Source organism: Ichthyophthirius multifiliis, assembly GCF_000220395.1.
Source record: "Ichthyophthirius multifiliis unplaced genomic scaffold scaff_1120509250345, whole genome shotgun sequence".
NCBI classification, from domain to species: domain Eukaryota; phylum Ciliophora; class Oligohymenophorea; order Hymenostomatida; genus Ichthyophthirius; species Ichthyophthirius multifiliis.
Window position 1 is genome coordinate 11,027 of NW_004086833.1, and position 26,769 is coordinate 37,795.

The window sequence follows — 26,769 nt, forward strand, 5'->3', positions numbered from 1 at the left end:
AAATTTAATTTTATAATAAATAATAAAAACATATGTAATCAAAATTAAACATAATAATAGCTATATTATCGAAAAATAAAAATAGCATTAACTTGTTCTTAATTTTTTAAGATAGTATTTTAAATATAGCATGTAAGAATTTTTATTTGAAAATTTAAAAAAAATAAAAAAATAAAAATAATGGTAAAATATTTAATATAAATAATAATAAAAAATAACATTATTAAAAATAAATAAATAAAAAATTATAATATATTTATATTATATAAATTTAATAAATTTTTATAAATTTTTAAGAAATTATTTATAATAATAAATTTAGAAGAAAATAAATAATTTTTTGTTATTATATATATATATTATTTTATTTTAAATTTGTTTTTAATAAATTATACTTAATCTGTAGTTTAAAATATAAAAAATGCATGGTTTTAGTAAATTTATTACTTTTAATTTTTTAAAATAATAAAAAATACATAAAAATAATTAAAATAAAATATTTTTATGTAAAATACTTTATTTTTTGACATTTTTTTAATAAAATATAAATTATTTAAAAAAATAAAATATCATTCTATTATTAAATTAGTGCGAATAGGATATTAAATAATTCCTTAAACATGATATCTTTCTTTATTATGATATAATGCTAAATCCTTAGTGTCTAAAATATTATACCGAATAATAAATTAATAAAAATATATATATTTATAAATAAATACCATAATTTGTAGTTTTGTCACCAATCGCTATTTAAACTTTTTGAATATTTTCAGGATCAAAAGTACTATCTAATACTTACCAAAAATCAGGATCGCCTTTAAAAGTTTATTAATATCCTTCTTCTTATCTTTAATACTTTTTTTAAATATAAATAAAAATAAATATTACTTTTTAATATTATTTTATTTTATTTTAAATTCAATGACATAAAAAATGAGATGAAAAATCAATTATTACTTATTTTTTGTTCGATTAAATAAGTTTATAAAAAAAAAATGCCAAAAAGTAAAATATGTTTTATAATTAATTTTTTTTTATTACAGCTTAAATTTCAAAAACTCTCTCCATATCTAATTTTAATTATCTATATACTGGATCATCTGCTGCTAAATCATATTGTTTGTAAATCCACAAGTTAGGTTTATATAATGTTTCCACATCATTAGTATATCTTTCAGAAGCATTTACTTCTCTATAAAATTCAAATTATTCACGTATGAAATGTTAAACAGATTCTCTATTTCCTTTTGTTACAGGCTTATCTTCAGCAAAATTTTAATCGTATACAACTTTTTTTTTTTTTTTTTTTAATAATTATTAATCTGTATTTATTATAATAAAAAATTAATAAACCATAACTGGAAACAGGTCTTTTTTCTTTTTTTTCAAATTCTTATATTGCAGCCTATATTTTCTCTTAATTGTTAAAATCTTCTTTTTTTAAATATCCATATATATATAATCTTTTTAATTTTGAATATATTTTTATTTTTTTAATAATTAAATTTATTTTAATTAATTTGATTATTAGATTTTTTACTTTTCTGTATCTAATTAATTAATAGGATCATATAATGATTCGTATCCAGCTATTGATGGATTAATATCTTTATGATAACGAATATTATGAATAGAGTCTCTAAAGCATGTTTTATAATCTATATAGTGATCACTTTCCAATATAGGTTCTGAGCCTGGAGCTGGATATCTGCTTCTTCTTACATCTGGGTTGGGTAATTTATACCATCTTATTGAAGGTTAGAAAACTATATCGCTTTTTTTTATTATTTATTTATCTATTTATTTTATTATTGTTACTGTAATCTTTCTAATGCTTTTTTCATTTTCTTGTTAATTTATATTTTATTTTTTTTCTTTATTTATTTTTTTATTTATTTTTTAGGATTATTAATTTCCTCTTTTTTTTATTTTTTTAAAATTAATTATTCAATTAAAAATAAATTATTATATTTTTTATTCAAAAAAAAAAAAAAAATTGAGAAAAATTAACTAAGAAAAAAAAATTATTAATTTAGAATAGAAAGAAAATGGAGAAAAATTATTCATAAAATTTAAATAAAGAAACAGTATTAAATCAAACAGACATTGAAGAATTAATTTAATAAATAAAACAAAGGCAACTAAAAGATAATAAAAGTTCCCCATAATAAGAAAATTTTACTATTACAACACAAAAACAACAAACAAAAAATAAAAAAAGTGATTTAGATTAAAAAGTTTAAAATATTCTTTAGTAAATAAATGATAATAAATTTTAAAATTTATAATATAAATAAACTTAATAATAAATCTTAGTAAAAATTTAAAATATTGATTAATGTTTAAAAAATTAACTTAGTAAAAATATAGATATTAAGTAAATAAATTATTTTTCTTCTTTATAAGATGAAATGGAATAATAAATACACGAAAAAAAGCAAAATTATATATATTAAATGTAAACGCTTTACAAAGGAAATACTAATTTAGAATAATAGAAATAAATAAAAAGTATGAATTTAATCCCACATAAATAAGATAATTAGGAATTTCAATCTAATATTTTAAATACCAGTTACGATCTTAAAAATAATTTTTCTCTAAATTGTAATAGTATTAATAAAAAAAATAGTTTCGTTTATTATAATAATAAAACTAATTCTGTTTAAACTAATAATACTAAAAATTCTTATCTTTAAAATTTTTCAGAACATTTTAATTATTAGAATAAGTTTTTAAATTAAAAAAATTAAAGTTATAATAATTATTAAATATCTCCTGAAAGAAACATAAATAGTTTTTTATCAAATTAAAACAATAGCAGTTTTATTTTTTAGAATTAAAATAGAAATCAGAAATCATATTCTGAATATTCTATTATTACTAATAGTGAAAGCTTGAATAAGAACATTTTTATAAATATAACAATTAATAATGAAAAAGAAAGCATTATGAATATTCAAGAAGATTATTTGAAAAAAAGAAGAGCAATAAATTGTTTTTAGTAATAAATTTAATTAAATAATATCTTTAAATCTGATAATTTTCAGATTGGTAAACATTTAGGAAGTGGAAAATTCAGTGAAGTTTATATGGCTAGGTAATTTTATTTTATATATATATTTAAAAAATTAATCAATTTAAAGAGATTTAAATACAGGAATGATTGTTTCATTAAAAAAAATAAAAAAATCAACATTATTTAAATTAAATGTACAAAATCATATATTGAATGAAATTAAAATCTAATTCTTTTTAAAACATATAAATATGACTAAATTATATGGATTTTATTTTGACAAAAATTGTGTTTATTTAATCCAAGAATATGCTTCAAATGGAAACTTGAAATAAAATTTATAATTGCAACTAGAAAACAGATTTGATGAAGATACAGCGATATTTTATATAAAATAAATATTAGAAGCAGTATAATATTTACATTAAAATTATATAATACATAGAGATATTAAATTAGAAAATATATTGATCTCCTAAGTACAATAATACTTTTAAACAATTCATTTATTTTTTTTCTTTAAAAAAAGGATATAATTAAAATTTCTGATTTCGGATGTAGTGTTTATAGCCCAGAATGTTAAAGAAGTACTTTTTGTGGTACTTTAGATTATATAAGCCCAGAAATGGCTAGTGGAAACAACTATGGAATTAGTATTGACATTTGGAGTATAGGAGTTATTACTTTTGAAATGTTAACTGGAAAACCTCCATTTATTTATAGTAATAATGAATAAATGCTTTAGTAAATTAGAGAAGTATTTATATATATAAAATATTTTTATTTTATGATTATTATTTTTTTAGGCGAAAATTAATATTCCTAGTTATATTTCAAAAGATGCATAAAATTTTATTAGTAATATATTAGTAAAAGAACCTGATGAAAGAATGAATTTATATTAATTAATAAATCATTAATGGCTTAACAAGAATACAAATAAATCTTAATAAAATTAATAAATTACAAACGATATAATTAAATTGTTGAGATGATTATTCAATATTTTTTATTTAAAAAAGTTATATTAAATGAGAAAATTATTATATATATAATTTTGAATTAATTTATAATATATTTATATTATTTTTATACTATTTTTAATTTGCTTTAAATCAAATTTTATTGTTTACATATATTTTTTTTTCTTATATTTATAAAACACAATTATTTTATTTTTGTTAAGAATAAATAAATTTTTATAACATATTTAATTGTTTTTTGTAAAATATAAATAGATATTTTTATTTTTATTTTTATTCATATTTTCCATTTATTTTTAGCTTTCAATATTGGGCTATTATTTTCTTTATTAGAACTATTATTATAAATTTTTTCTTTTGAACCGCTTTCAAAATAAATATTTTCCTTATTCTTATTTTATGATAAATTATATTTTTTTTCAGAATCAAATCTAGTTCTTTTTATTTTTTGAATTCTGACTTCAGTTAATTTCTAGAATTTTTATCTTAAAAATTTTCAATTTTATTATTTAATTCTTAAAGATTTTACTTCTAAGCTATATTAAAGTAGTTATTCAAATTATTATTTGAATTTAAAAATTATTCAACAGTCATATCTAAAATACATTCTGGTATTATTTATAAAAGTTCATCTTAGAATTTTATTAGTTTCTATACTTATTATTCATGTATTTCTTAAAATTGTTTTTTAATTAATTAAACATCATTTTCAATAATATATTTTATATTTTATTAAGCCCTATTTTGCATTTTTTTATATATTTTTCTGTATTAAAATTTAAATTTTTTTCAAAATATTAATTTGATTAAAATTTCAAAAATAAATATGCGGAAAATATTTTTTTTTGACACAGCTAAAAATAAAAACTTAAATAGAAACAAAAAATAAATATATAAATACTCTATTATAATTTATAAAGTTAATGATAAGAAAATATATTATTCTTAATATAAAAATATAAAGATATTAAATATAATAAATAAAACATTCAAAAAAATTAAAATAAATTTTTTGCTTATTTTTTATATGATAAATAAAACATTTTAATATATTATTTTAATCAAAACTTTAAATAATTTTGCTGTTAATGTTTTTATGTTAGGCTTTCTATCCTTTAGTTTTTAACTAGGCTACTTAGATTATTCTTATTTTTCATATTAAAATTATCATTATTGAAATAATCCTTATATTATTTAACCCTTATTAAACTTGTATTTTTAGTATTATTTTAATTAAAACTATTATTATTACTATTATAATTATTATTCTAATACAAAGAGATTATTAATTTTTTTTTAATTTTTAGATTTTGTTTCATATTAATCACTTTCAGAATTTTCATTAGCAAAACTTTCACTTATATTATTATAATTTTAGCTAGAATATTTAAGATTTTAATGTATATTTTTTTATTTAAAATCAGTGACTTTTCTAATTTAAGATTATCTAATATTATTTATGTTTATTTGATACATTTTTATTTATTCTTTATAATTATTTATTTTATTATCATATTTCTCTTTTTACTATTATAATAATAAATTCGTTTTTTTATTTAATAGTTCGATTTCTTTCAATTTTTAATCATATTTTTATTAAAACATTTTTTTTTGTTCGTTTAATTAAAATTAAAGCATTTGATTTTATTTAATAAGCAAATAATTTTATTATCTTAATTATTCTTATTCTTCTTTTTTTTTAATATTATTCGTATTTCTAAATTTTTTATTGATTATTTCTTCTTCTTATAGATTATTTGTTAAACCTTCTATCATTGCGTTATTTATGAAATCAGTATCAAATCTTGATGTTATATACATATCTTCTTCTTTATTTAATGAAAAATCTTAAAAGTTATTTTCTTTGCTTACAATTTAGTTTGATTTAGAATACTTTTCTTTTCATCTTCTTCTTCGTTTGAGTTTATATTAGTTCTATAAGTGTTATTTAGGCTTAAATTATCACTTAATACGCTCATTTTTAATTTTTCTATTTAATAATTAATTTTAGTTTAGAAATGAAAATAATGTTTATATATTTAAAAAAATCAAACGTAATTTAAAATTAATGTTCGAATAATAATTAGTAAATATTAACAATAATATTTTATTTAAAATAATAGTAATATATTAAAAATAATCAATTTAAATATCTATGCTATATAAAAATAATTTCTATTTAATAATATATATTTAAAAAAAAAATATTAAAAAAATGATAAAACTTATAAAAATAAAATGACAAAAAATAAACAATTTATAAATTAAAATTTATATAATAAATATATTTTTATTAATTTTAAATTAAAAATTATTTATTAATTAGTTTATAAAAAAATCATTATTTTAATTTTTAATTTAGTTTAGGTCTTTTAGGTTAAGAAATAATATGCATAAATATATAAGCAAGAAGTCTAAAACATAATCCTAATCCAATTAAAGCATAAAAGTTTTCGGCTATACTTTCTCTAAATCCCAACTAATCTTTTGGATTGCATTATTATTGAGTAATAGGATTAATGCACTCAAAATTAAGATTATCAAATTCATTTAAAGCTGCAGCTTAATATCCATATTTAAACATAGATAAATATTCAATCCATTTAAGGAAATCGGGAATATTATTAGTATTTACATATAAACCTCCCAAAACCATAAAAGGAATAACTAATATAGGAATAAGAGCCATAGCGATTTCCATTTTTGGTACAATAACAGAAATAAATAATCCATATGATACACCGTAGAAATAAGTACATATCATAGCAGCTGCGAGGATAAAGAAATATTTTGCATCATTATTATTAAGTCCAATAGCATAATAAGTCATTGCGACCTAAATAATAGGATAATATATATGAAAAGGTAATTCAGATAAGCTTTTTCCCCAGAAATAAGCACCCACAGTATAACTTTTATTTAATCTTTCTCTCAAGAATAGTCCTCTGTCTTATTAAAAAGTAGAAATTGATCCTTAAATAGAAGAAAAAGCAGACATTGTAGAAATAAAAAATAAAGCTCCGTTTCTATTTTGAATACCAGCCTATCCATCTCCAAGAGGATTAAATACTATAATAGTAGCTATGGAAAAAACAATAATTTATATGGTTTTAAGAAGAAGATCCATTGGGTTTCTTACTTATGTAATGAAACATCTTTTGAAAAGAAGGGAAAATTATTTTATTACACTTACATTGAATCTGTTATCGTTTTTAGTAGGGACTTAATTATAAGTTGATTTAAGGTCTTTTATTTAATCAGATTATTTATATATTGTTACCATTTTTTCTAATCTTTATTTGAATTCTTTATTTATTTATTCATCTGAAATTTCCAAATTACCTTTTTGTAAATATTCTATAATTAAACCTTCCTCATTCATAATTTTCATGAAATAATCCGCTGGGTTCGAAAAATCGGGACATTTTAAATTCTATTGGTTGAAATATTCAACAGCTTAATTAGCTATTCCTTAATAAATAATTTTTCCTTCACAAATCAGTATTAGTCTTTCGAAAATTACGAATATTTCAGATGAAGGTTAATGGATTGTGGATATTACGTTAACTCCAATATGACTTAATTTTTTTAACAATTCTATCACATTTAATGATGTTATGGAATCTAAACCTGTTGTGGGTTCATCTAAAAATAAAATGGAAGGATTAGTTAACAATTCGACACCAATTGATGTTCTTTTACGCTCTCCTCCTGATATACCTCTGATAATGGCATTTCCGACTTTTGTGTCTTTACATTTTTCTAAGCCTAGGAGTTTTATCAATGATTTCACTTTTTATATTTTTTCATCTTCTGATATATCTTTTAAACGCATGTCGGCACTGAATTTAAATGCTTCATAGGGAGTAAATGTTGCTAATAAAATATCGTCTTGCATTACATAAGCTATTTAATTTGAATAGTTTCCCATATCGTCAATTTTTTAACCATTTAAATATAAAGAACCTTCAATTTCCATATTATTAGCGACTAAACGTCCAGATAAAAAATTCAATAATGTTGTTTTTCCGGAACCTTTTTTTTAATTTTAATCATTTTTAATTTTTTTTTTTTTTACCTGAAGGCCCGAGAATTGCTGTAAAATTACCAGGTTTTATTGATCCACTAAGGTCTTTTAAAATTTATTTTTTTTCATTAACTTTGGTTAGTTTTCCGTTATCAGCCTTTACTTTATGATTAACATATGCAAATATATTTAAATTTTCCCATGTAAGTTCTAAAGGATTCGTTATTTTAATAGCTTTTTTAGTTGGCGAGATATTTTCGGGGTGAAAATTAACGGTATCAATTAGAATATTTTATAAAGCATCACCTTATTTATTTATTATTTATTTATTTGTTTTTATTGATTATTTTTTTACTTTCTTTAATATTTGAAGGATAAGTATCCATATTCATATTTTTTTTATTCTTATAATTCTATAATTATATATTAATTAATTATAATTTTATGTGAGAAAATTATTGATGTTATAAAAATATGATTATTTATTGAAAAAAAATGTAATTGCTTTATATAAATAAATGTAAACAAATATAAATAGTAATTTTATAAATTTAAATTCCATAAGAATTCCAGAAATTAATATTTAGAAAAAGAAAAATATAATTAAATATAATTATATATATATATATATATATATATATATATATATATATAAATATATTTATTTATATTTTTAAAAATGAACATATATTAATGTATATATAAATTTTGATAAATAATTAAAAATTTAATTATAACTATAAAAATATATATAATTAGAAATATATAAATATTTCTATATTAATATTTATATATATATATATACATATTTATTTTATATATAACTCATTAAATAATATAATTTTTTTTTTTTATATTTTATTATATTATATTAAATTATATTTATTATAATTATTATAAACCTTATTTATATAATGTCTTAGTATTTAAAAAAAATTAATTTATAATTTATTTATATATATTTAAATGATTATTTTTTTTATATTTTTTTTTTTTTTTTTACAAAATAAATTTATTTTCATAATTTAAATAAATAAAAATTTTAATTTTTTTATTATATTATAATTTAAAAGAATTTTTTTTTCACATAAAATAAATATATAAATATAAATCTTAATAATTTTTATATTTTTTTAACATTTTAAATTTAATTTTTCTATAATAAATTTTTTTTGTAATTATTTTTATTAAATAAATTTATCTTATTCTTATATTTAATTAATTTTTATTTATTAATAACTGATATAAAAAAAATATATAAATTATTTTTTTAATTACAAATCGTTTAATCTTCTATTTATTTATATTAGCGAATTATTAAATAGAAATAGTTTAATTAAAAAAATAAAAAATTAATATATAAAATATAAAGATTTATTTAATACTATATTATTGACAAAAATATAAATTAATAATTCTTATTAATCAAAAAAAATAGAAATTTAAAAAATTCAATTTAATTATTATAAAATTTAATTATTTTTTAATAAAGATTCCTGTAATTATAAAATTTCATTTTAATTTTATTATATTTTCTCTTATATTTATTTAATTTCATATACAATAGCATTTATTGATTAATTTAATTTATTATTTAATTTTATGTGTTCTTCTAATTTAATTATTTATTACTTAAGGTTTTCTTATAACTTTTTTACTTAATCTTTTTTTAATTTATAGTCTTCAAAAATTTTGAAATCTAATTTTTTGGTTATATTTTATATTAACTATTTTTATTAATTGCATTTCTATTAATTTAATTGATAATTTTTGGTTTCTTTTTATATTTACTGATCTGTTTCTCCTTAATTTAATTATAATTTTGCAACAGATGTTTATAAATCTAAATGACTATTTTTTAAAAGTTTTTCTTTCTCTTAATATTCATTGTTTTCTTTAATTACATCATTCATTTAATCTGAAATATTAATTAGTTATTATTATTTTTCTTCCATTTATTTTTTTTGAAATTCAATTATGTTTAAAAGTTATTATTTTTCATCATTTTGTAATTTTTATTCTTATTCTTTTTAATCTTTTTATGTTTCTTATACTTTTTATTTTTCTTATTTTAAAAGTTCTATTTTTTATTCTAATTTTTGCCTTTCATCTTTTACATCTTTTATATCTTCAAATGTCCTACCTAATTTTTTTATAATTAATCCTAACTAAGGATCCATTGATTTTTTTTTTATTAATTTAAAAATTTTATTATAATTTTGATAGTTATTTTTTTTAAAAAAATAATAAAATAAATTATTAGTAAATATAATAAAAACAATATGAATATTTAATAATATATATATTTTATTTAAAATCGAAAACTCAGGAGATTCGAGTCAAGTATCAATAGGTTATTATTCAGGATTTTAATTACATTGTAAATTTTAAAGCTAATAATTTTAACTCGTTTTAGTTTATATTTACTAAGTTTCTAAAGTGTGAGTCTCTTTTACTTTTTCCATAATATACGCCAAATCTTCATATTAAATATTTGGAATATGGAAAAATTCACCATCATCATATAATAAAGTAGGAGAATGTCCTAAAAGTTTCATTAATAAGCCAGTTATAAATCCAAAAATAATACATAATATTAAAGTAATAAATAAATAAGCGATTTATAATTTAGCTTATTTTTATGCATTCCAATCATCATCTAAGCTTTTTGAAAAAACTTCACTTATTAATTTTGATGAATCTCCCATATTTTAAGCTTAAGAAGCTGCAATACTGCCAAAAATACCACCTAAAAATCCCGGAAGGGCATGTAAATTAAGAACTCCACAACTATCGTGTAATTTAATTTTTTCTTCCAAAAAACTTTATAGTTTATTAAATCCAAAAGTTGAAACCAATCCAGAAAAAAATCCTATGGATATAGCCCATATCGGTAAGATATGCATATCAGCACATGTACCCTTTTTTTTAAAAATAAAATAAAATAAATATTTTTTTTTTATACCATAGCAACACCTCCAGCCAAAGTAGCATTTTATATATCTATCATGTTAAATTTTTTATTATTACTTCTAAGTGCTGCTGAAGTAAGAAAAGTCGCAAAAGTAGAACCACTTAATGATAATACAGTATTAATGAAAGCTCTGTTTTAATGGCTTGAATCCTAAGCAGCCATCGCTCCATTAAAAGATGGCGTAATAACTTCGATAAGAAAATTGCCCCTAAAAAAGCAGTAATATCAGAAACATAATTTGATTCAGCTTTAGCATGAGTAAAAGCCTTATTAGGAGTAACAATTTTAGAAACTACAAGTCCGAAAAAAGCTCCAAAAGTATGAATAACCATAGAACCTCCAATATCTGCAATTCCCATATTTAAACCAATTCTTTCATTTAATGTATAGCCTATAGTTTGTACTAAAGTCATTATAAGTAATTAGAAGGGAGTTACTTTTCCTATTATAGCTCCATAAGCAATTAATATAGATCCAGAACAAAAAGAACTTAAAATTAACAGAGAAACATTCATATTTATTTTAAACTCATGATCTGAATCCCATATTCTTTCGAAAAATAATTCCCATATAGGATATAATTGGAATGAAATTGCTCCTATTAAAAATGTATAAGCTACAGCTCCGAAATTATATCGGCGTAGAAATGTCATTAAAAATCCAAAGCCAACAAATATCATGACGTTTACATCTTACCATTATGGATATTTATAACTTTAGAAGTCATTAGTTTTATATTGGCCGCAAACTGAATGGAATATTATGCAAAATATCTCTATTATTACAAGTAAAGTCATAAATTTCTATTATTCTTTTAATGATGTTTAGTTTATTTCGTGTTTTCCCATTTTTTTTAAACGATCTAAGTTTTTTTACTTATTTTTTTTATTTAATCTGTATTTTTAATTCTATTATTTTTTTTATGATTTATAATTTGATTGATTTCTTTATATTTAATATTTTAAATTAATGGTTTTTATTGTGTTCATATTTAAAATATAATATAATTTGAATATATTTTTTTTATATATGCATTTATTGTTTTTTTTTAATTAATTAAAGAGCAAACAAATCTGTCGTTTTTAATCAAGAAAAAATATTAATTTATTAATCCATAAATTATATATTTCCAATAATAATAATATTTGGAAATTAAAAAATACAAATTGATTATTTTAGAAATAAAAGATTATTTATTTTATTTCTATAAAAAAAAATTATATAATTTTAAAAATAGTTTTTTTATAAATTTTGTTTTTAATATATGCATTTGTTATTTTTAGCAATTCAATTTACTATAATTATTTGATTAATAAATAAAATTTTATATTTAAATAGAATTTTAAATTTATTAAAAAATAAGGTATTTGTATTGAATTAATTAAAAATAATAAAAATTAAATATAAATTACAAATTTAATAACATTATAAAAAATGTAAATTTTTTATATATATAAATAATTAAAAAAGGTTTTTTTGAATATTTATTAAAATTAGATTTAGTTATAATTTAATTTAGAATAAGAATAAAAATTAAAAAATAAATAATAATAAAATATATATATTTTTATATATAATTTTAATTATATATAAAAATTTATAAAATAAAATATTAATTATATATTTATTTAATTTTCTTTTATTGAATTGAAAATAATAATATTAATTAAACACATTTTTTTATTTTTAATTTCATTATGAAAGTATTTATAAAAGCTTTCTTTTATTTTTAATCAATATATAGTTTTTACCCTTTACAATTTCAAAAAATTTCAATTACTTATTAACATCAATAATATTAGCTTTTTTAATCCACCATAAAGGATCTTCTTAAAGGAATTATTCAAACTATTATTTATACTGAGATGTAGATAACAAGTTAATTATAAGTTCATTATTTAATTTTAAGTTTTAAAAGTATTCTGAGAAAGAATTAAAATATTATTTATCATTATCATATACTTTTTACATATAACTTTTGAATCCTTTTAGTAAATTTTTATGATAATTAGTGTCATTTCTAATTTTTTTTTTTTATTTTTAATCTCTTGAATTTAAATTTTAAGAAAAGTTATCATATGAACAATTTTTTTTTAATTATTAAAATTAATTTTAAATATATATATTTTATTAATTAATATTTAATTAAATTTAATTTTTAACTTCTTTCTAATTATTATTAATAATTTATAAATTTTTTTATAAATCTATTTAATTTAGCTAATTTGTATCAATAATTATTAAATTTTTATTAATTTATATATCTCTATATTTACATATTTTAGTATTTTATGACTACTAGATTTCCTCTTAAGTTGAATTAGTTTTTGTTTCACTTTCTATTTTTATCTCTATAGGTATATTTGATTAGGTCGTGTTATTCAATTATATATATTTTTATTGTTATATATTTTAGTAAATATAGTCATAAAAACTATGTAAGCTAGAGTATTGTATGAGTAATTATAATTATGTTATCTTTTATTATTCATGAAACTATGATATAAGTTATTATGTCTATAATAAATTTTAGAGTTAAATTTAGTTAAATTAAATAATATTTTCAATATTGTTGATTTATTTCATAAGCTTTTATTGTAAATATATTTATTATTTGCTATTTTTTATTTTTTTTAATAATATCATAAAATTTATTGTTTATATTTCAAATTAATAATATATTTATTTTAATATAATAAATTAATTTTTATAAAAATTTACATTTATATATATAAAAACAATGTTGAATATAATATAAATATATAACGAGAAGATTTAAATTAAAATAATATTTTTATTAATATGTAAAATAGAAATTTCTATATTTATTAATATATAATAATTATTTAAAATAAAAAAAATAATATTAAATAATAAATAAAGTAAAAATTAAGAAATCGAAAAAAATATATCAATAAAATAATAAATATCTAATTGCTTTTATTTATATTAACCTATTCAAAAAATATAAATTAAATTATTATCTTTATAATTTAAATAAAAATAATTTGAATATAATTAAAAAAATAAAAAAAAAAATATAATAAAAGTTAAAAAAAAAAAATAGATTTAAACTTGTTATTAATATAATTATTATTATTATTATTATTATTATTATTATTATTATTATTATTATTATTATTTATAATATTTATTAATATTATTTTTTTTATTATTTTTATCTTTTATAATATTATTAATATTATAATATATATTTATTTTATTATTAATTTTAACATTAATATTTTATTATTATGATATTTTAAAATTTTAAAATATTTTATGTTTATTTTTTATTTTTCTTTATTATATATTCCAAACTTACTTTATTTTATTTTATATTATTTATTATATTATTTTAAATTTTTTTTTTTTTTTTTATATAGTTGAATATATTATAATTTTTTTAATATGTTTATTTTAAATATAAATATATTTTTAAAATAAAAATAAATAAAAGATAAATTTTATATAAATATAAATATATTTTTAAAATTAAATAAATAAAAGATAAATTTATATAAATATAAATATAAATATAAATATAAATAAAGTATAATATAATTAATATTTATAATTTATTAAATTTGATTATATTTAAGTCTTTCAAAAAAAAATATACATAAAAAATATTATTAACTTCAAAACAATAATAATATAAAAAATATTTTAACTTTAAAGAAAAAATTGAAAGATATTTAAATATATATTTTTTATTTAAAAAATATATATTAATTATTTACTAATATATAATTTAAAACTTAATTTTAAAAATAATTATTTTGAATTTTCATTTTAATTTAAAATAAATAAATATATTATTCTTAATATGTTTAAGAATTATTTCTTAATGCATAAAAAAAAAGCATTTTATATAAAATGCATATATTAATAACTTTTGCATGATATATTAATTATTACTATTACATTTTTATTTTTATTTATTTTTAAAAATCAATAGATTAAAAAATGCGATAAATTATGGCATTTTTTTATGATTGTGTTTTTCAAAATAATAATTACAGAAAAAAAAATATATTATTTAAATTATAATAAATAAATTCATTTATTTTTTATTTATAAATATAAATATTTAATTTATTTTTTATTTTGAATTAATAATTTATTTTATTTTAAATTTATTTATTAAATTTCCTTATATTCTGTTTATTAAAAAAATTGATTTTATTTTAATTATTTATTAAGTATAATATTAATTATAATACAAATTATATAAAAATAAATTAAATTTATATTTTTCAATCATATTTTTATTTAGATATCAATCTACTAATTGATAATATTCTAATTATTAATTGAAATAATAAAATTGCATTAAAACACAATAAAGCAATTAAATAATATAATACGTTTTAGATTAAATATTTTCCGTTTTTTAAAAAAAAAAAAAACAACTACAAAGAATTTTTTAATATCAATTATTAGAAAAAAAGACTTTATTATCAATTAAAAATAAAAAAAATAAGGTAAATAAAAAGACCACTTAAAATAATAAATGATTTTAGAATTAAATAAAAACATAAGATAAAAATTACAAATTTTTTAAGAAATTCCTTAAAAAATTCAAAACTAACCTTTTTCACAATATTATACAAAAATAAATTCATATTACGAATTATTAAAGTAAAAATTATCAATAGCATATAATGGATTATAATAAGAATCTGATTTTGTTTATTAATATTTTAAGCAATAAATAGATTAAAAAGACTAAGAAAAAAATAAACAAATCCTGAAATAATAAAAAAACAATAAGAAATATCTACGTTTTAAGCTGCATCATATTTAGCATCGAATATATTGTTTATACTTTCCATGTCATCTTTAAGATAATTTGAAACTTGCAAAAGAGCGCCCTGGCTAGCTTTAGGAGCAATAATAATAGCTATTATAAGTACATTTTTTTAAAGTACTTGGGATTTGCTTGATTCTTTGAGATTTTTAATTTCATTTTTAACTGGAGGCATAATAGGTCTATTAATAGGTTTTTTGGTATGATAAAAAATATATATTATATAATTATTATTATTTTTTTAAAAAAGTCAAAGTTATCATAAATAGCACCTAATTTATGTTTTCTTTAGTCTTTTATTGGGATATCTTGTTTTTTGATAGCATTTGCAGACTAAGATAAGAATTAAAAATTTAATATATAATTAAGTTATTCATTATAAATATAGGCAATTTTAGTTTGTATATTCGGATCTACCCTTTTTTCATGTACAATAGCAAGTTATATAAAAATAGTAACAAGTAAGTAAAAAATTAAGATAGAAAATTATTCAGGAAGTAAAATAAGAAATATTTTTAGGATAACTATTGCTTTTTTAATTAGTCTTTTCTCTACTTTATATGTTTTCTTTAATTTTGGGTGGTGTTTGTATATTATTGTAGTGCTTTCTTTATATATAGGATGGGATTTTGTTAGCTAAAGTTCAGAATATGAAATGAATGTTATTATTCCTTTTTAAACTGTTATGATAGGTTTTACTGTTGCTTTTGTAGGGTTTCTACTTTAAAGAGATTTCTTGATGATTGTGGGGGCTTTGTGTATTACTGGAGGATATAAAGTTGCTTCCGTGGGGACTGAAATTGAAGGATAGAGTGTTTTAGGAATCCTTTTTATGAAAAAAGGTAAAAATAAATAATAAAATTCGGAAGGAGGAGATGGAGAAAATGAAGCATTATTAGAAAGATTTAATTGTTAGGAAATAAAATAATCGGATCTTACTTAAGAAATTTTAATGGGAAAAAAATTGTGTTTTTAGTTGGAAATGGTGCTTTTTAGTGCGGAAATTGCGTAAAAAATATTTGCGAAATAGCGATTATTTGTAAATAGAAATTAAGTAAAAATATTAAGTTTTGTATTCATCCTGGGTTTGGGAGAATTCCTGGATAAACTTTTAGTATTTTAGGATCTTTGGGAATCTATCATGAAGATTTATTGGATTTTAAAGATGTTGTTTTCGAAGATTTCGATTTAGGTGTTTCTATTGGATGCGCAAATGAAATAAATCCTTAAAATAACGAAAGAAACGAATTTTTGTGTTAGGTTTGGAAATGTAAAAAAGTAATTATTGTGGAAATAGAAGGAGAAGAAAATGAAAAAAATCGAATTTTTGGATTAAGAAATGTTTTTTTGTTAAAAGGAGATACGAAAGTTAACCTTATTGAAAGTTTGGAGGAGATTTAAAAAGTAGGAAACTATAATTTAGATATTGAATAGTAATTGTTAAAGGCAAATTATTAGAATTAAGAAATTATTGATAATTAATAACTTTAAGTTGAAATTCAAAGGTGTAAAAAAATATTGGGGGTTCTTGCTGAAGATAAAAAAGTGGCTATTGTTCCTTAGCATATATTAGAATTTATAAGGTTTCCTTTTTTTTTTTAATTGTATATTTATTTATATTATATATATAGAAAAGGCATTCATGTATGGGTTGAATAAGATGCAGGTTTGTGTTGTGGATTTACAAATGAATAATATATAAATACAGGCGCTAAAATAACTAGTTGTTAAGAAATTTGCACGAAAGCTAATATTATAGTATTTGCTTCTGCTATTAAAGATTAGTAAATTGATATGTTGAGTAGGAATTTAGAATTATTAATTTGTCCTTTTTCTAATAAATAATAATAAGTTCAAAAGTTGTTAAAAAATGATAATTTAATACATTTAAATATATACGATATACCTTCTTATAGTTCTTTGAGATTGCAAAAAATAAGTATGAGCAATGTATAGAAAAGTCTGACATAAAGTAGAGCCGTTTTAGAATGTTTTTATCATATGAATATTTTACCAATATCTGTTTTTGGAAGCTGTGGAAAAACTCCTTAATGTAAAATAGGTATTATAGGTAATAAAGAAGATTATTTAGTAAAAAAACTAGTAGAATAATTAAATTCTTATGGGATTTCATAAGTTTAGTTAATTGAAGAAAAAATGGAGATTATTTAAAAAGCCATTTAATGGTAAGATTTAATCATTTGTGCGTCTTTTAATGAAGAAAATAAAATTGTTTTAACAAAAGAATTGTGTTAGAAAGTCAGAAGAGGAAGCGTTGTGTTGGATTTGGGAAAGTTGTTATGGGAAATATGCAAATTGTGAGCCTAGTTAGGGTAATTAGTTATATGATGAGAATTTAGGGGTTTGGTTTTTGGGAGGAAATTTTGAGTTTTTTTCTTTAAAGAATAATAGAGATTTTAGCGAATTTCATTCTATTTGTTTGAAATAAATTTTCTAGTTAATTATTAATGAAAATAATCATTAAATTGAACTTAATTTAGAAGATGAGTTAATTTAAGAAATTTTAGTAATTTTTTTTTGTAATATATATATATATAAGTTTCTAGTATATTTATTTCGGTGATGATTTGTCTGAAAGACCTTTACAAAATTAGGCAATTTAAAAAGTTATTGAAAAAGAAGAAGAACTTAAATAAATATCAAGTATTAAAGAGAAATCTTAATAGTCTTAATAAACGATTTAGTTAGATAATCCTAATTTTGATATAGATTAAATGGAAGGAGAACAAAATTTAACTGAAGCATAAAAAGCTGAAAAAAAGTTAAAAGGAGGAATCAAATAAGCTGAAGATTATTTTGCTTAAAATTTCGATTAATAAAAACAAGAAGAAATAAAAAAGTAAAAAAAATCAAAATATTTATTTATTAAAAATAAATATAGTAATCATGTCTTTTAAGTAAGTATTGTTTTTATAAGTATTTTAATAATTTGTGGTTTCCTTTCTTTTTACGGAGATAGTCGTTTTATTACTTAATTAAGTGTTTTTATACTTGCTTTGTATGTCGGGTAAACCATTATCAATTAAGTACATCGTGGATTATATACTGCGCTTCTTATTTTACTAGTAATTGTGGGGTCAACTATAAGTATTGCTTGTATGATTATTTTCTCATTTAGTGATACCGAGGAAAGATATTAACCTTTCAGTGTTATTGCTACTATTGCTAATGTATTTTCTACAGCTAGTTTAGTTTCGGGATTTTGTTTACTTTTTAGATGCGTTTATTCTTTCCATAATTTTTAAGTTAAAAATATTGAAAAATGATTTTATTATATTTATTTCATAACATATTTAGAATTTATATTAATTATTTTTCTAATATTAAATTTTATATATATAAAATTCTATGGTTTATTTTTTAAATTATAATAAATAAGTATTTATGTTTTATTAAACTTTAATTTATAAATATATAAGTAGAAATATTAAATATAATTTATAATTGTAAATTATATATTATTTTTTTCATTAAGTTAACATTTTATATATAAAGATACAAATCATAAAATATTTTGACAATTTTTTTAATTATTATATATATATATATATATATATATATATATATAAATAATTATAAAAGTATTTTCTTCATTTAATTTAAATAATACATTTCTAAATTATAAACAATTTTTTATAGTTTCTCTTTATTATTATTTTACATAAGTATGTTTTCATACTTTTCCTGAGACTCTTTTATTATTTATAAGTATATTATTAACTATTGGTACTTTATTTTAAATTTTAATCAAATTTTATTATGAAAAACATTACTAGATTAAATTCTAATAGGATGTCTACTTCCTATATTTTATTTATCAGAATAATTTTTATGAATTTATTTAAGTTATATTATTTATTAAGATTATTTTGGAATTAGATTTTCTTTATTAATAGTTTATTTTTTAAAATCATGTTTTTCAGCTATTAATTTATATGGATTATTCAAAATTAAATATCTATTAGGCGGCCTACCACTTGCAGGCCTTTTTTAAATATTAATACAGTTTAATTGTTATGCTATAGGTACTATTCCACTCACTGGTCTTTAAATTATTTTAGGTAAATAAAGGTTTTTATTATTAATATTATAACTTTTCGGATTTAAGAGTATATTTTTATCATTATATTATTTTTAAATGGGAATTATATAAATATTTTATTCATTTAATCTAATACCAGCAGACAAAATTTATCTATTTTTTTTAGGAACTAATCTTTATAATTATTATTATTATTATTATTATTATTATTATTATTATTATTATTATTACTATTATTATTATTTTTTAATTTTTTATGTTATTTCTTATATTTAATTAGATGATTTAATATAATTTGCCTTAGGTAATTTACCTTTTAATTATCCAAGATTTTTCGGTACAATAATAGTTTAAAGCAATTCTTATTTTTAACAAGTATGATTGGTAATTTATTTTGTAATTTCTTATTAATTTTAATATTTTTAAAATAAAGGATTTCTCATAATTTATTCACATGAAGGTCTTTATTGCGGATTTACTTTCAAAAGAGATGATAAAAAACAACTTAAATCATTTGAATATTTTTATGGGATTCTTTCATAAAGTCCCATTTGAACTTTATTAAATAATCCTTCCATATCATTTGCCATAAATGGGGGTTTTAATGCGCACATTTCATATAAAACACACCCTAAAGACCAAATGTCACTTTTATTATCATATGGTTCATCTCTCCAAACTTCTGGAGAAGCATAATAAGGAGTTCCTGTTTATGTATATACAAATCCGTCTTTTTTTGCAATTTTAGCAACGTTTAAATCTCCTATTTTATAAACAATTCCTTTAGGAGTTTTAGTAATAAATATGTTTGCGCTTTTTAAATCTCTATGTAAAATACTCATTTTATGTAAAATAGTAAGACCCTTTGTTAAATCTATGGCAGCTTTCCATATTTCTTATTCTGGAAACGATAATTTCGAATTTGTATTAGAATTTATTTTATTTTATAAATCTCCTAAATCTGCATATTCCATAATTATACATAATAATTATTTTTATTCATCTATAAATGCTTCTTTATAATTTACTATATTTTAATCATTTATAGATGCTAATATCCGAACTTCATTTAAGGCATTTTCACGCTCTTTAAATTTCAGTTAGAACATTTTTACTTATTTCATTGCGTATATTTGGTTGTCAGATTTTCTTTTTACTTAATATACGTAGGAAAATGATCCTTAACCTAACTTAGATATTATTATAAAATCTTTTAAAGATGATTGGATAAATTACATATTTTTTTTTGCTTAGTTTATATACTTCTAAATAATGTAATATTTAATTTTTATAAAAAAATAAAGTTAAAGTTATAATTTTTTTATATTTATAAAAAAAAAAAATGAAAAATGAGAAAATTTAACATATAAATATAGAATAAATAAAAAGTTATAAGAATAAAAAATATGAAGTTTATAATAAAGAAAAAATAATAAAAAAAAATAAAAGAATGTATATAATAATTTATTAAAAATAAAATAAAATTTAAATATGAAAAAAATAATAAAAATTTAATATTTAAAAATATAATAAAGTAAAAAATTAATTAAATATATAGTAAATTTAAAAAATATAAATTTTAATATATATAAATAAATATATATATAAATAAATAAATAAATTAATATATATATATATACATAATTATATATTTATAATTAGTAATGAATGATATTTCAAATATTTAAAATAAACCCATTTAAAGCCATTTGTTACCATAAAAACATAACAATTTAAAACCTCCTCCACCTTATCTATCAACATTAATTCATTCTGAATTTTTACAGGATAAAATGTATACTTCATGTTATCCATTAATTTCTTAATTATACTAATCATTTCGAACCATATTTAAACAGGAATTAACATCTGTAGATATTATTGAAAAAGATAAAGGTATTAATGTGTTATCTGCTGATGATAAAAAATTATTATAAGAAAAAGTATTACAATTGAAAATACTTGAAATGTCTAATTTAGAATTAGATCCAAATGTAATACATCCGTTTGTAAGAATTCATATAGTTTATATTAAGACTGGAACATATATTAAGAAATCAAGAAAAGATCGAAATTGTCTTTCTCATTATGAAACAATAACAATATTTGATGACATAAATAAAGAATATAATGCTGCAGAATGTGATTTTATTATACCTTTTTCTACTAGTTGTGTTGATTTAAGAGAAGAAGGTGGGGCTAAAGTTAGATGGAATGAAAGTAAATAAAAAATATAATATATATAATAATATATATATATAAAAGCTATATATGTAAATGATGACTGCGAGAGTATTTTAAGAGAAGAAGTTATAATTTTATTTGAAATATTAGACTTTAATCCAAAGTAGTTACATTTAAAAGATTTTAGTAATTTAGATTAGGATTTTTATTATAAAATAGCTTGGGGGTATTTACGTCCTATTGGTTTGGCTAAAAATCATATGGGATTTTCCAAAATTTAATTATATAAATATAGATTTAATTCACAAAAATTACCTCCTAAATAAAGAAAATAATATATTCCTTTCGTTTATTTTGATTTTATTTGGCCTAATAAAGTTTAATATGATGCTTATTTAGCAATTTAATTAAATCCTATTGTAAAACCTATGGAGAAAATCGTATAGACATAAAGTTATAATATTTTCGAAATAGAAAATGATAATAAATTTTAATCGTCAAGGTTTATAAAAAGCAAATTTAAAGAAGAAATACGCGATTAAGAAGAAGATATTACTGAAAATGAAAAAAAAAAGGTAAAAGAATGAGAGAACCAAATAAAGCTTGTGAAATCCCGACTAAATTAATGACTAAATTTATATCAGGTGATTTAGGATGCTTGAGATTATGTTTTAGTCCTAATGGTAAAATATTAGCAGCTTCTTGTACGAACATTTAAAGTGAAACATGTATTAAATTTTTTGATGTGGATGATTCTTTTAATCTTATATATTAATATAGAGGTCATGCTAACTTAATTCATGATATGGATTGGATAACTATCAATAGAGATTTTTCTATTTTGTCTACTGCATCTTCTGATTTTACAAATAAATTATGGAAAGTCCCAACTCATAATTGTAAATATTAAAAAAATATATATGTATATGCGCTTTTTTTTTTTTTTTATTTTTTTTTTAGAAACAGATGAATTTATTGATGAAGATGAAAGTGAAGAATATTTTTAAGTTGCTAATTTGGTACATTCTTCATATGTTTATTGTACGAAATTTTATCCTTTAAGAAAAGAAGGTAATCGTATTATTTTAGTTACTGGATGTTTTGATTCTTATATTCGTATATGGTAGTTCCATTAAGAATCTTTAAATTAAAATAATATGTGTAATTATTTTGCTTTATTATATTAATAATTTTTTATTTTTATATATATACACTTTTTTAAAAAAAATAAAAAGAATGCAGATGGAAAATATTAATAAGTGAAAAAGATAATTAATTTGATTAATTTGATAATTTGTTAGAACATAGACATCCCAATTCTATAGAATTCGATTCTTAAGCTTAAATGTTTATCGGAGATTCTTTAGGACTTATACATATATTTGCAGTTACGGTAATAAATTATAAAAAATAGCTTTATTTTTATTTTTTTTAAAAAAAGACAATAATAGATGAGCCTAGACATATAAGAAAAATAAGAATTATACATGATCCATAATTAATAGGAGATCCAATAAATAAAATACATTTTATAGAAAAAAAAAATTATTTAATTGTTCATAGTAGAAATAATTGCATAAGAAATGTACAAATTACATAAAATGGTCATATTATTAAAACTAAATTTATTGGTGCATTTTCTTCTAAATTTCCTGTTCATTCTTGCATTTCACCTGATAAAGCATGGTTTTTTACTGGATCTGAAGATGGTAAACCTCATTTATGGGATATTGAAGGAATGAAATTTGAACTTGATTAATTAGAATATAATATTGATGGTGTTGTTTCTGATGTTAGTTGGAATAATACTTTTCATATGATTGCTGTTGCTGGGTTTGGAAAAGATCATCCTATTAGTATTTATATCTATGAAAAAGAATAAGATATGAATGCTGCTTAGTATAAAGATTTAAGAGATAAATTAGAAGAATAAGAGAAAAAAAGAATGTAACTTGATATTGATGAATAAAATGAAAAAGATCCATATGATCCTAAATATTATTATTAAAAAAAGGTATGATATAAATAATGAATTTTGTTTTTAATATTTTATTTATAGAATTATTGATTAAAAATATTTATTGTTTGAACTTTTTTTTTTTTGTAGAGTTAAAAAAAATTATAAAAATATATATAGATTTTATATTTTATAGTTTTTTAAATATTTTTGTTTATTTTAATAAATAACTTTATTTATTAGATTAATATTATAATTATATTTGTAAAAAGAATTAAGAATACAAATTTTATAAGTATATTTGATTTATTTTTATACAAATATCTTTAAATTTTTAGAATTATTAAAAAGAATTAAAATAAGTTTTAATGAAAAGCCTCAAAAAAGTAAATTTAAATTCTCAAATATACATATTTAAATTTCCATAAAAATACTTAAATATCCAAATTAATTTATTATTTTTTAAATAAAAAGTATTTTTCAACTGTTACTAAATATGATCCCTGTAAACCTTTTCCTGTAAAAAATAAAAACCAAAAATAATCGAAATAAAAACAATTTAAAGGGGTTTAGTCCAATATTTAAGAAAGACCAAAATTTATCATATTAATTAACTAAATTAGATAATGGAATATAAATATTAACCGAAAATGGTGGTTTTCCATTTCATAGTGATATAGGTATAAAAAATAAAAAGATATATAAAAAATGCAAAAATATAAAAAAATAGGTTTACTAGTATAAGTAGGAACAAGAAATGAAGAAACATAAACAGGAGGAGCAATAAAAATGTTAAATCATCTTCATTTTATGAGTGAAAATGCTTTAGAAAATTAGTAAAAAAAAAAATTATAGCTTTTTTTATATATAATGAAATAAGCGAATTAAATCAATAAAATGGAGGAGGTTTAGTTATGTCTTCTGATCATGAAACTACTTATTTTAAATGTTCTTGTGTAGAAAGTGATATTGAATAAATGTTTGATTTAATGTTAAAAACATCTATCTAAACAAAGGACTTTTCTATATTTAAGGTTTTTTTTATATTTTTTGTTTTGTTTTTTAAGTAAACTAATATAATTTTTATTTTCATTAAGCCTGATATTTTAGAAGAATAAAAAAATTAAATTATTTTTGAAGAATAAATTCTAAAGGCTGCATTCGGAGGAAATAGTGTAGGCTTTTTTGATATAAATACATAAATGAAAGAATAAGATTTTATTAAATTTTAAGAATAATATATTACTCCTTAAAGAGTTATTTTTCAGCTGCTAATGTTCCTTCTCATAAAGATTTTGTAGATTTAGTTTAAGAAAAGTTAAGAAAATATCCTGAATGTACTTAATTTATATATTTATGAAAAGATATAGTTTATTTATATTATTTTTTATTTAAACTTCAATTTTTTTTTTTTAAAAAAAAAGTTTTGTAAAGAAAATTTACTGAAAATAAAAATAAAACTGTTTATGTCGGTAATGATTTAAGAATTAATTAAGATGCCGGTAATGGATAATTTTAAGTAGGAATAGGATTTAAAAGCGTAAATTAAAAATAAAATATAAAATTATTCGAAAAATTAAAAATATATTTTATTAAAATCAAATATATTTAAATTACTTATTTTTAATTATTCATACTTAAAAAAAAATAAAAAAATCATAGATTAACTGGAATCATTAAGATGTTGCTGTAATATAAGTTTTATTAGTTCTATTGGGAAATTCTAGTTATTTTTCAACTGGAGGACCAGGAAAAGGAATGCATTGTAGAACAACTAAAAATCTTTTAAATAAATTTTATTATATTCAAGGAGCTGATAGTATATCAAATATTTTTACTGATGGAGGTTTATTTGCTCTTAAAGTTTCCGGATTTCCACAAAATGTAAAATAATAAAAAAGTACTTATTTTTAATAATTTATTTATCTAAAAAAAAAAAAGGAAAAATAATTATTAAATAGTTGCATTAATGAAATAAAATTACTCACTTAACCTATAAATGATATAGAAGTTTAAAGATCTAAAAATATTCTAAAATCTCTTATTTCTTTATCTTTAGAAAGATAATAAGATAGATTAGAAGAAGTTACAAAACATGTAAAAAAAAAAAAATTATTATTAATAATTTTATTTTATTAAATTATAAGATATTGAATTTTAAATAAATAAAATTAAATGAAATTAATTAAATAATTGAAAACGTAACTGGATAAGATATTAACAGAGTAGTTAAAAATATGATTGCTAATTCTAGACCTACAGTTACTATTATAGGAGAAGGAGCAAATAATGCACCTTCTTTTGATTATATTGCTTAATCTTTGTTATAAATATGAATAAAAAATATTATAATTATTTAAAAAAAAAATTATTTATATATATGTTAGTATATATATTTATTTAGGCCTTTTATTAATAAATAAAAAATATAAAATTAATTTTTATTTATTAAATATTTAGTTCTTTCTATTTTTATTACTTTTTTTTAAGAAATAAATATTTTATAAAATTTAAATTTAATTGTACTTTTTTCTAAAGAATTAATCTAAATTCGATATTCTAAATGTTTATTTTTTCGATTATGTATATTATTTACTTATTATGTAATTTATATATTAAAATTAATAATTAATCATAATATTATGTATATATATATATTTTTTAAAATTATATATATTTTATTCTATAAGCAATAAATTCAGAATTATTATATTTTGGATTACAATTATACTTCTTTATATAATTT

General features: G+C 17.7%; 9 protein-coding genes across 9 annotated transcripts, besides 41 other annotated features; 5 read left to right on the forward strand and 4 right to left on the reverse strand. All coding sequences in view use genetic code 6, as the record gives it.

The window, feature by feature from the left end:
* The first annotated feature begins 204 nt into the window (after positions 1–204).
* Positions 205–246: a microsatellite.
* A 164-nt stretch (positions 247–410) lies between these two features.
* On the reverse strand, positions 411–1,902 carry IMG5_067030 (hypothetical protein). The gene is made up of 6 exons (XM_004036844.1): positions 1,822–1,902; positions 1,544–1,777; positions 1,357–1,466; positions 1,045–1,292; positions 723–858; positions 411–664 (listed from the first exon to the last, which is right to left on the reverse strand). Exons 1-6 carry the CDS (start codon positions 1,845–1,847, stop codon positions 570–572), a joined length of 849 nt encoding a protein of 282 aa, XP_004036892.1. The 5' UTR covers positions 1,848–1,902; the 3' UTR covers positions 411–569.
* Positions 1,847–1,897: a microsatellite.
* Positions 1,855–1,903: a microsatellite.
* Positions 1,865–1,904: a microsatellite.
* Positions 1,866–1,901: a microsatellite.
* A 1,191-nt stretch (positions 1,905–3,095) lies between the features above and the next one.
* IMG5_067040 (protein kinase domain protein) lies at positions 3,096–4,017 on the forward strand (the record flags this gene model as incomplete). The annotated part of the gene is made up of 4 exons (XM_004036845.1): positions 3,096–3,103; positions 3,150–3,501; positions 3,552–3,779; positions 3,829–4,017. 4 exons carry the CDS (start codon positions 3,096–3,098, stop codon positions 4,015–4,017), a joined length of 777 nt encoding a protein of 258 aa, XP_004036893.1.
* Positions 4,018–6,083: 2,066 nt separating this feature from the next.
* Positions 6,084–6,146: a microsatellite.
* A 197-nt stretch (positions 6,147–6,343) lies between these two features.
* Positions 6,344–8,448, reverse strand: IMG5_067050 (hypothetical protein; the record flags this gene model as incomplete). The annotated part of the gene is made up of 3 exons (XM_004036846.1): positions 8,388–8,448; positions 8,084–8,338; positions 6,344–8,040 (listed from the first exon to the last, which is right to left on the reverse strand). The coding sequence occupies exons 1-3, from the start codon at positions 8,422–8,424 to the stop codon at positions 6,344–6,346; spliced, it is 1,989 nt and encodes a 662-aa protein (XP_004036894.1). The 5' UTR covers positions 8,425–8,448.
* Positions 8,340–8,383: a microsatellite.
* Positions 8,449–8,646: 198 nt separating the features above from the next.
* Positions 8,647–8,703: a microsatellite.
* Positions 8,704–8,747: 44 nt separating this feature from the next.
* Positions 8,748–8,800: a microsatellite.
* Positions 8,794–8,856: a microsatellite.
* A 27-nt stretch (positions 8,857–8,883) lies between these two features.
* Positions 8,884–8,931: a microsatellite.
* A 669-nt stretch (positions 8,932–9,600) lies between these two features.
* Positions 9,601–9,633: a microsatellite.
* A 387-nt stretch (positions 9,634–10,020) lies between these two features.
* Positions 10,021–10,098: a microsatellite.
* Positions 10,068–10,102: a microsatellite.
* A 168-nt stretch (positions 10,103–10,270) lies between these two features.
* Positions 10,271–11,916, reverse strand: IMG5_067060 (rhesus type c glycoprotein, putative). The gene is made up of 2 exons (XM_004036847.1): positions 11,063–11,916; positions 10,271–10,953 (listed from the first exon to the last, which is right to left on the reverse strand). Exons 1-2 carry the CDS (start codon positions 11,852–11,854, stop codon positions 10,372–10,374), a joined length of 1,374 nt encoding a protein of 457 aa, XP_004036895.1. The 5' UTR covers positions 11,855–11,916; the 3' UTR covers positions 10,271–10,371.
* A 260-nt stretch (positions 11,917–12,176) lies between these two features.
* Positions 12,177–12,236: a microsatellite.
* Positions 12,237–12,319: 83 nt separating this feature from the next.
* Positions 12,320–12,357: a microsatellite.
* Positions 12,358–12,560: 203 nt separating this feature from the next.
* Positions 12,561–12,597: a microsatellite.
* A 521-nt stretch (positions 12,598–13,118) lies between these two features.
* Positions 13,119–13,168: a microsatellite.
* Positions 13,169–14,017: 849 nt separating this feature from the next.
* Positions 14,018–14,069: a microsatellite.
* Positions 14,070–14,084: 15 nt separating this feature from the next.
* Positions 14,085–14,262: a microsatellite.
* Positions 14,263–14,427: 165 nt separating this feature from the next.
* Positions 14,428–14,541: a microsatellite.
* Positions 14,428–14,559: a microsatellite.
* Positions 14,428–14,570: a microsatellite.
* Positions 14,429–14,570: a microsatellite.
* Positions 14,448–14,570: a microsatellite.
* A 41-nt stretch (positions 14,571–14,611) lies between these two features.
* Positions 14,612–14,694: a microsatellite.
* Positions 14,695–14,706: 12 nt separating this feature from the next.
* Positions 14,707–14,748: a microsatellite.
* A 322-nt stretch (positions 14,749–15,070) lies between these two features.
* Positions 15,071–15,141: a microsatellite.
* A 1,333-nt stretch (positions 15,142–16,474) lies between these two features.
* Positions 16,475–17,294, forward strand: IMG5_067070 (nad transhydrogenase beta subunit family protein, putative; the record flags this gene model as incomplete). The annotated part of the gene is made up of 3 exons (XM_004036848.1): positions 16,475–16,661; positions 16,943–17,089; positions 17,254–17,294. 3 exons carry the CDS (start codon positions 16,475–16,477, stop codon positions 17,292–17,294), a joined length of 375 nt encoding a protein of 124 aa, XP_004036896.1.
* Positions 17,295–18,554: 1,260 nt separating this feature from the next.
* Positions 18,555–19,106, forward strand: IMG5_067080 (nad transhydrogenase beta subunit family protein, putative; the record flags this gene model as incomplete). The annotated part of the gene is made up of 2 exons (XM_004036849.1): positions 18,555–18,679; positions 18,722–19,106. The coding sequence occupies 2 exons, from the start codon at positions 18,555–18,557 to the stop codon at positions 19,104–19,106; spliced, it is 510 nt and encodes a 169-aa protein (XP_004036897.1).
* A 268-nt stretch (positions 19,107–19,374) lies between these two features.
* Positions 19,375–19,408: a microsatellite.
* Positions 19,409–19,513: 105 nt separating this feature from the next.
* On the reverse strand, positions 19,514–20,856 carry IMG5_067090 (protein kinase domain protein; the record flags this gene model as incomplete). The annotated part of the gene is made up of 3 exons (XM_004036850.1): positions 19,514–19,569; positions 19,614–19,643; positions 20,196–20,856. The coding sequence occupies 3 exons, from the start codon at positions 20,854–20,856 to the stop codon at positions 19,514–19,516; spliced, it is 747 nt and encodes a 248-aa protein (XP_004036898.1).
* Positions 20,059–20,126: a microsatellite.
* Positions 20,857–21,297: 441 nt separating the features above from the next.
* Positions 21,298–21,328: a microsatellite.
* A 19-nt stretch (positions 21,329–21,347) lies between these two features.
* Positions 21,348–21,416: a microsatellite.
* Positions 21,352–21,416: a microsatellite.
* Positions 21,417–21,426: 10 nt separating this feature from the next.
* Positions 21,427–21,517: a microsatellite.
* Positions 21,465–21,534: a microsatellite.
* Positions 21,465–21,539: a microsatellite.
* Positions 21,467–21,533: a microsatellite.
* Positions 21,471–21,509: a microsatellite.
* Positions 21,471–21,526: a microsatellite.
* Positions 21,540–21,849: 310 nt separating the features above from the next.
* IMG5_067100 (hypothetical protein) lies at positions 21,850–24,086 on the forward strand (the record flags this gene model as incomplete). The annotated part of the gene is made up of 5 exons (XM_004036851.1): positions 21,850–22,102; positions 22,642–22,965; positions 23,027–23,227; positions 23,302–23,459; positions 23,508–24,086. 5 exons carry the CDS (start codon positions 21,850–21,852, stop codon positions 24,084–24,086), a joined length of 1,515 nt encoding a protein of 504 aa, XP_004036899.1.
* Positions 22,114–22,144: a microsatellite.
* A 433-nt stretch (positions 24,087–24,519) lies between the features above and the next one.
* On the forward strand, positions 24,520–26,458 carry IMG5_067110 (peptidase m16 inactive domain protein; the record flags this gene model as incomplete). Its single annotated transcript, XM_004036852.1, has 9 exons — positions 24,520–24,703; positions 24,754–24,859; positions 24,904–25,057; positions 25,121–25,198; positions 25,279–25,360; positions 25,448–25,563; positions 25,686–25,907; positions 25,965–26,120; positions 26,171–26,458. The coding sequence occupies 9 exons, from the start codon at positions 24,520–24,522 to the stop codon at positions 26,357–26,359; spliced, it is 1,287 nt and encodes a 428-aa protein (XP_004036900.1). The 3' UTR covers positions 26,360–26,458.
* Positions 24,705–24,752: a microsatellite.
* Positions 26,459–26,769: the final 311 nt, after the last annotated feature.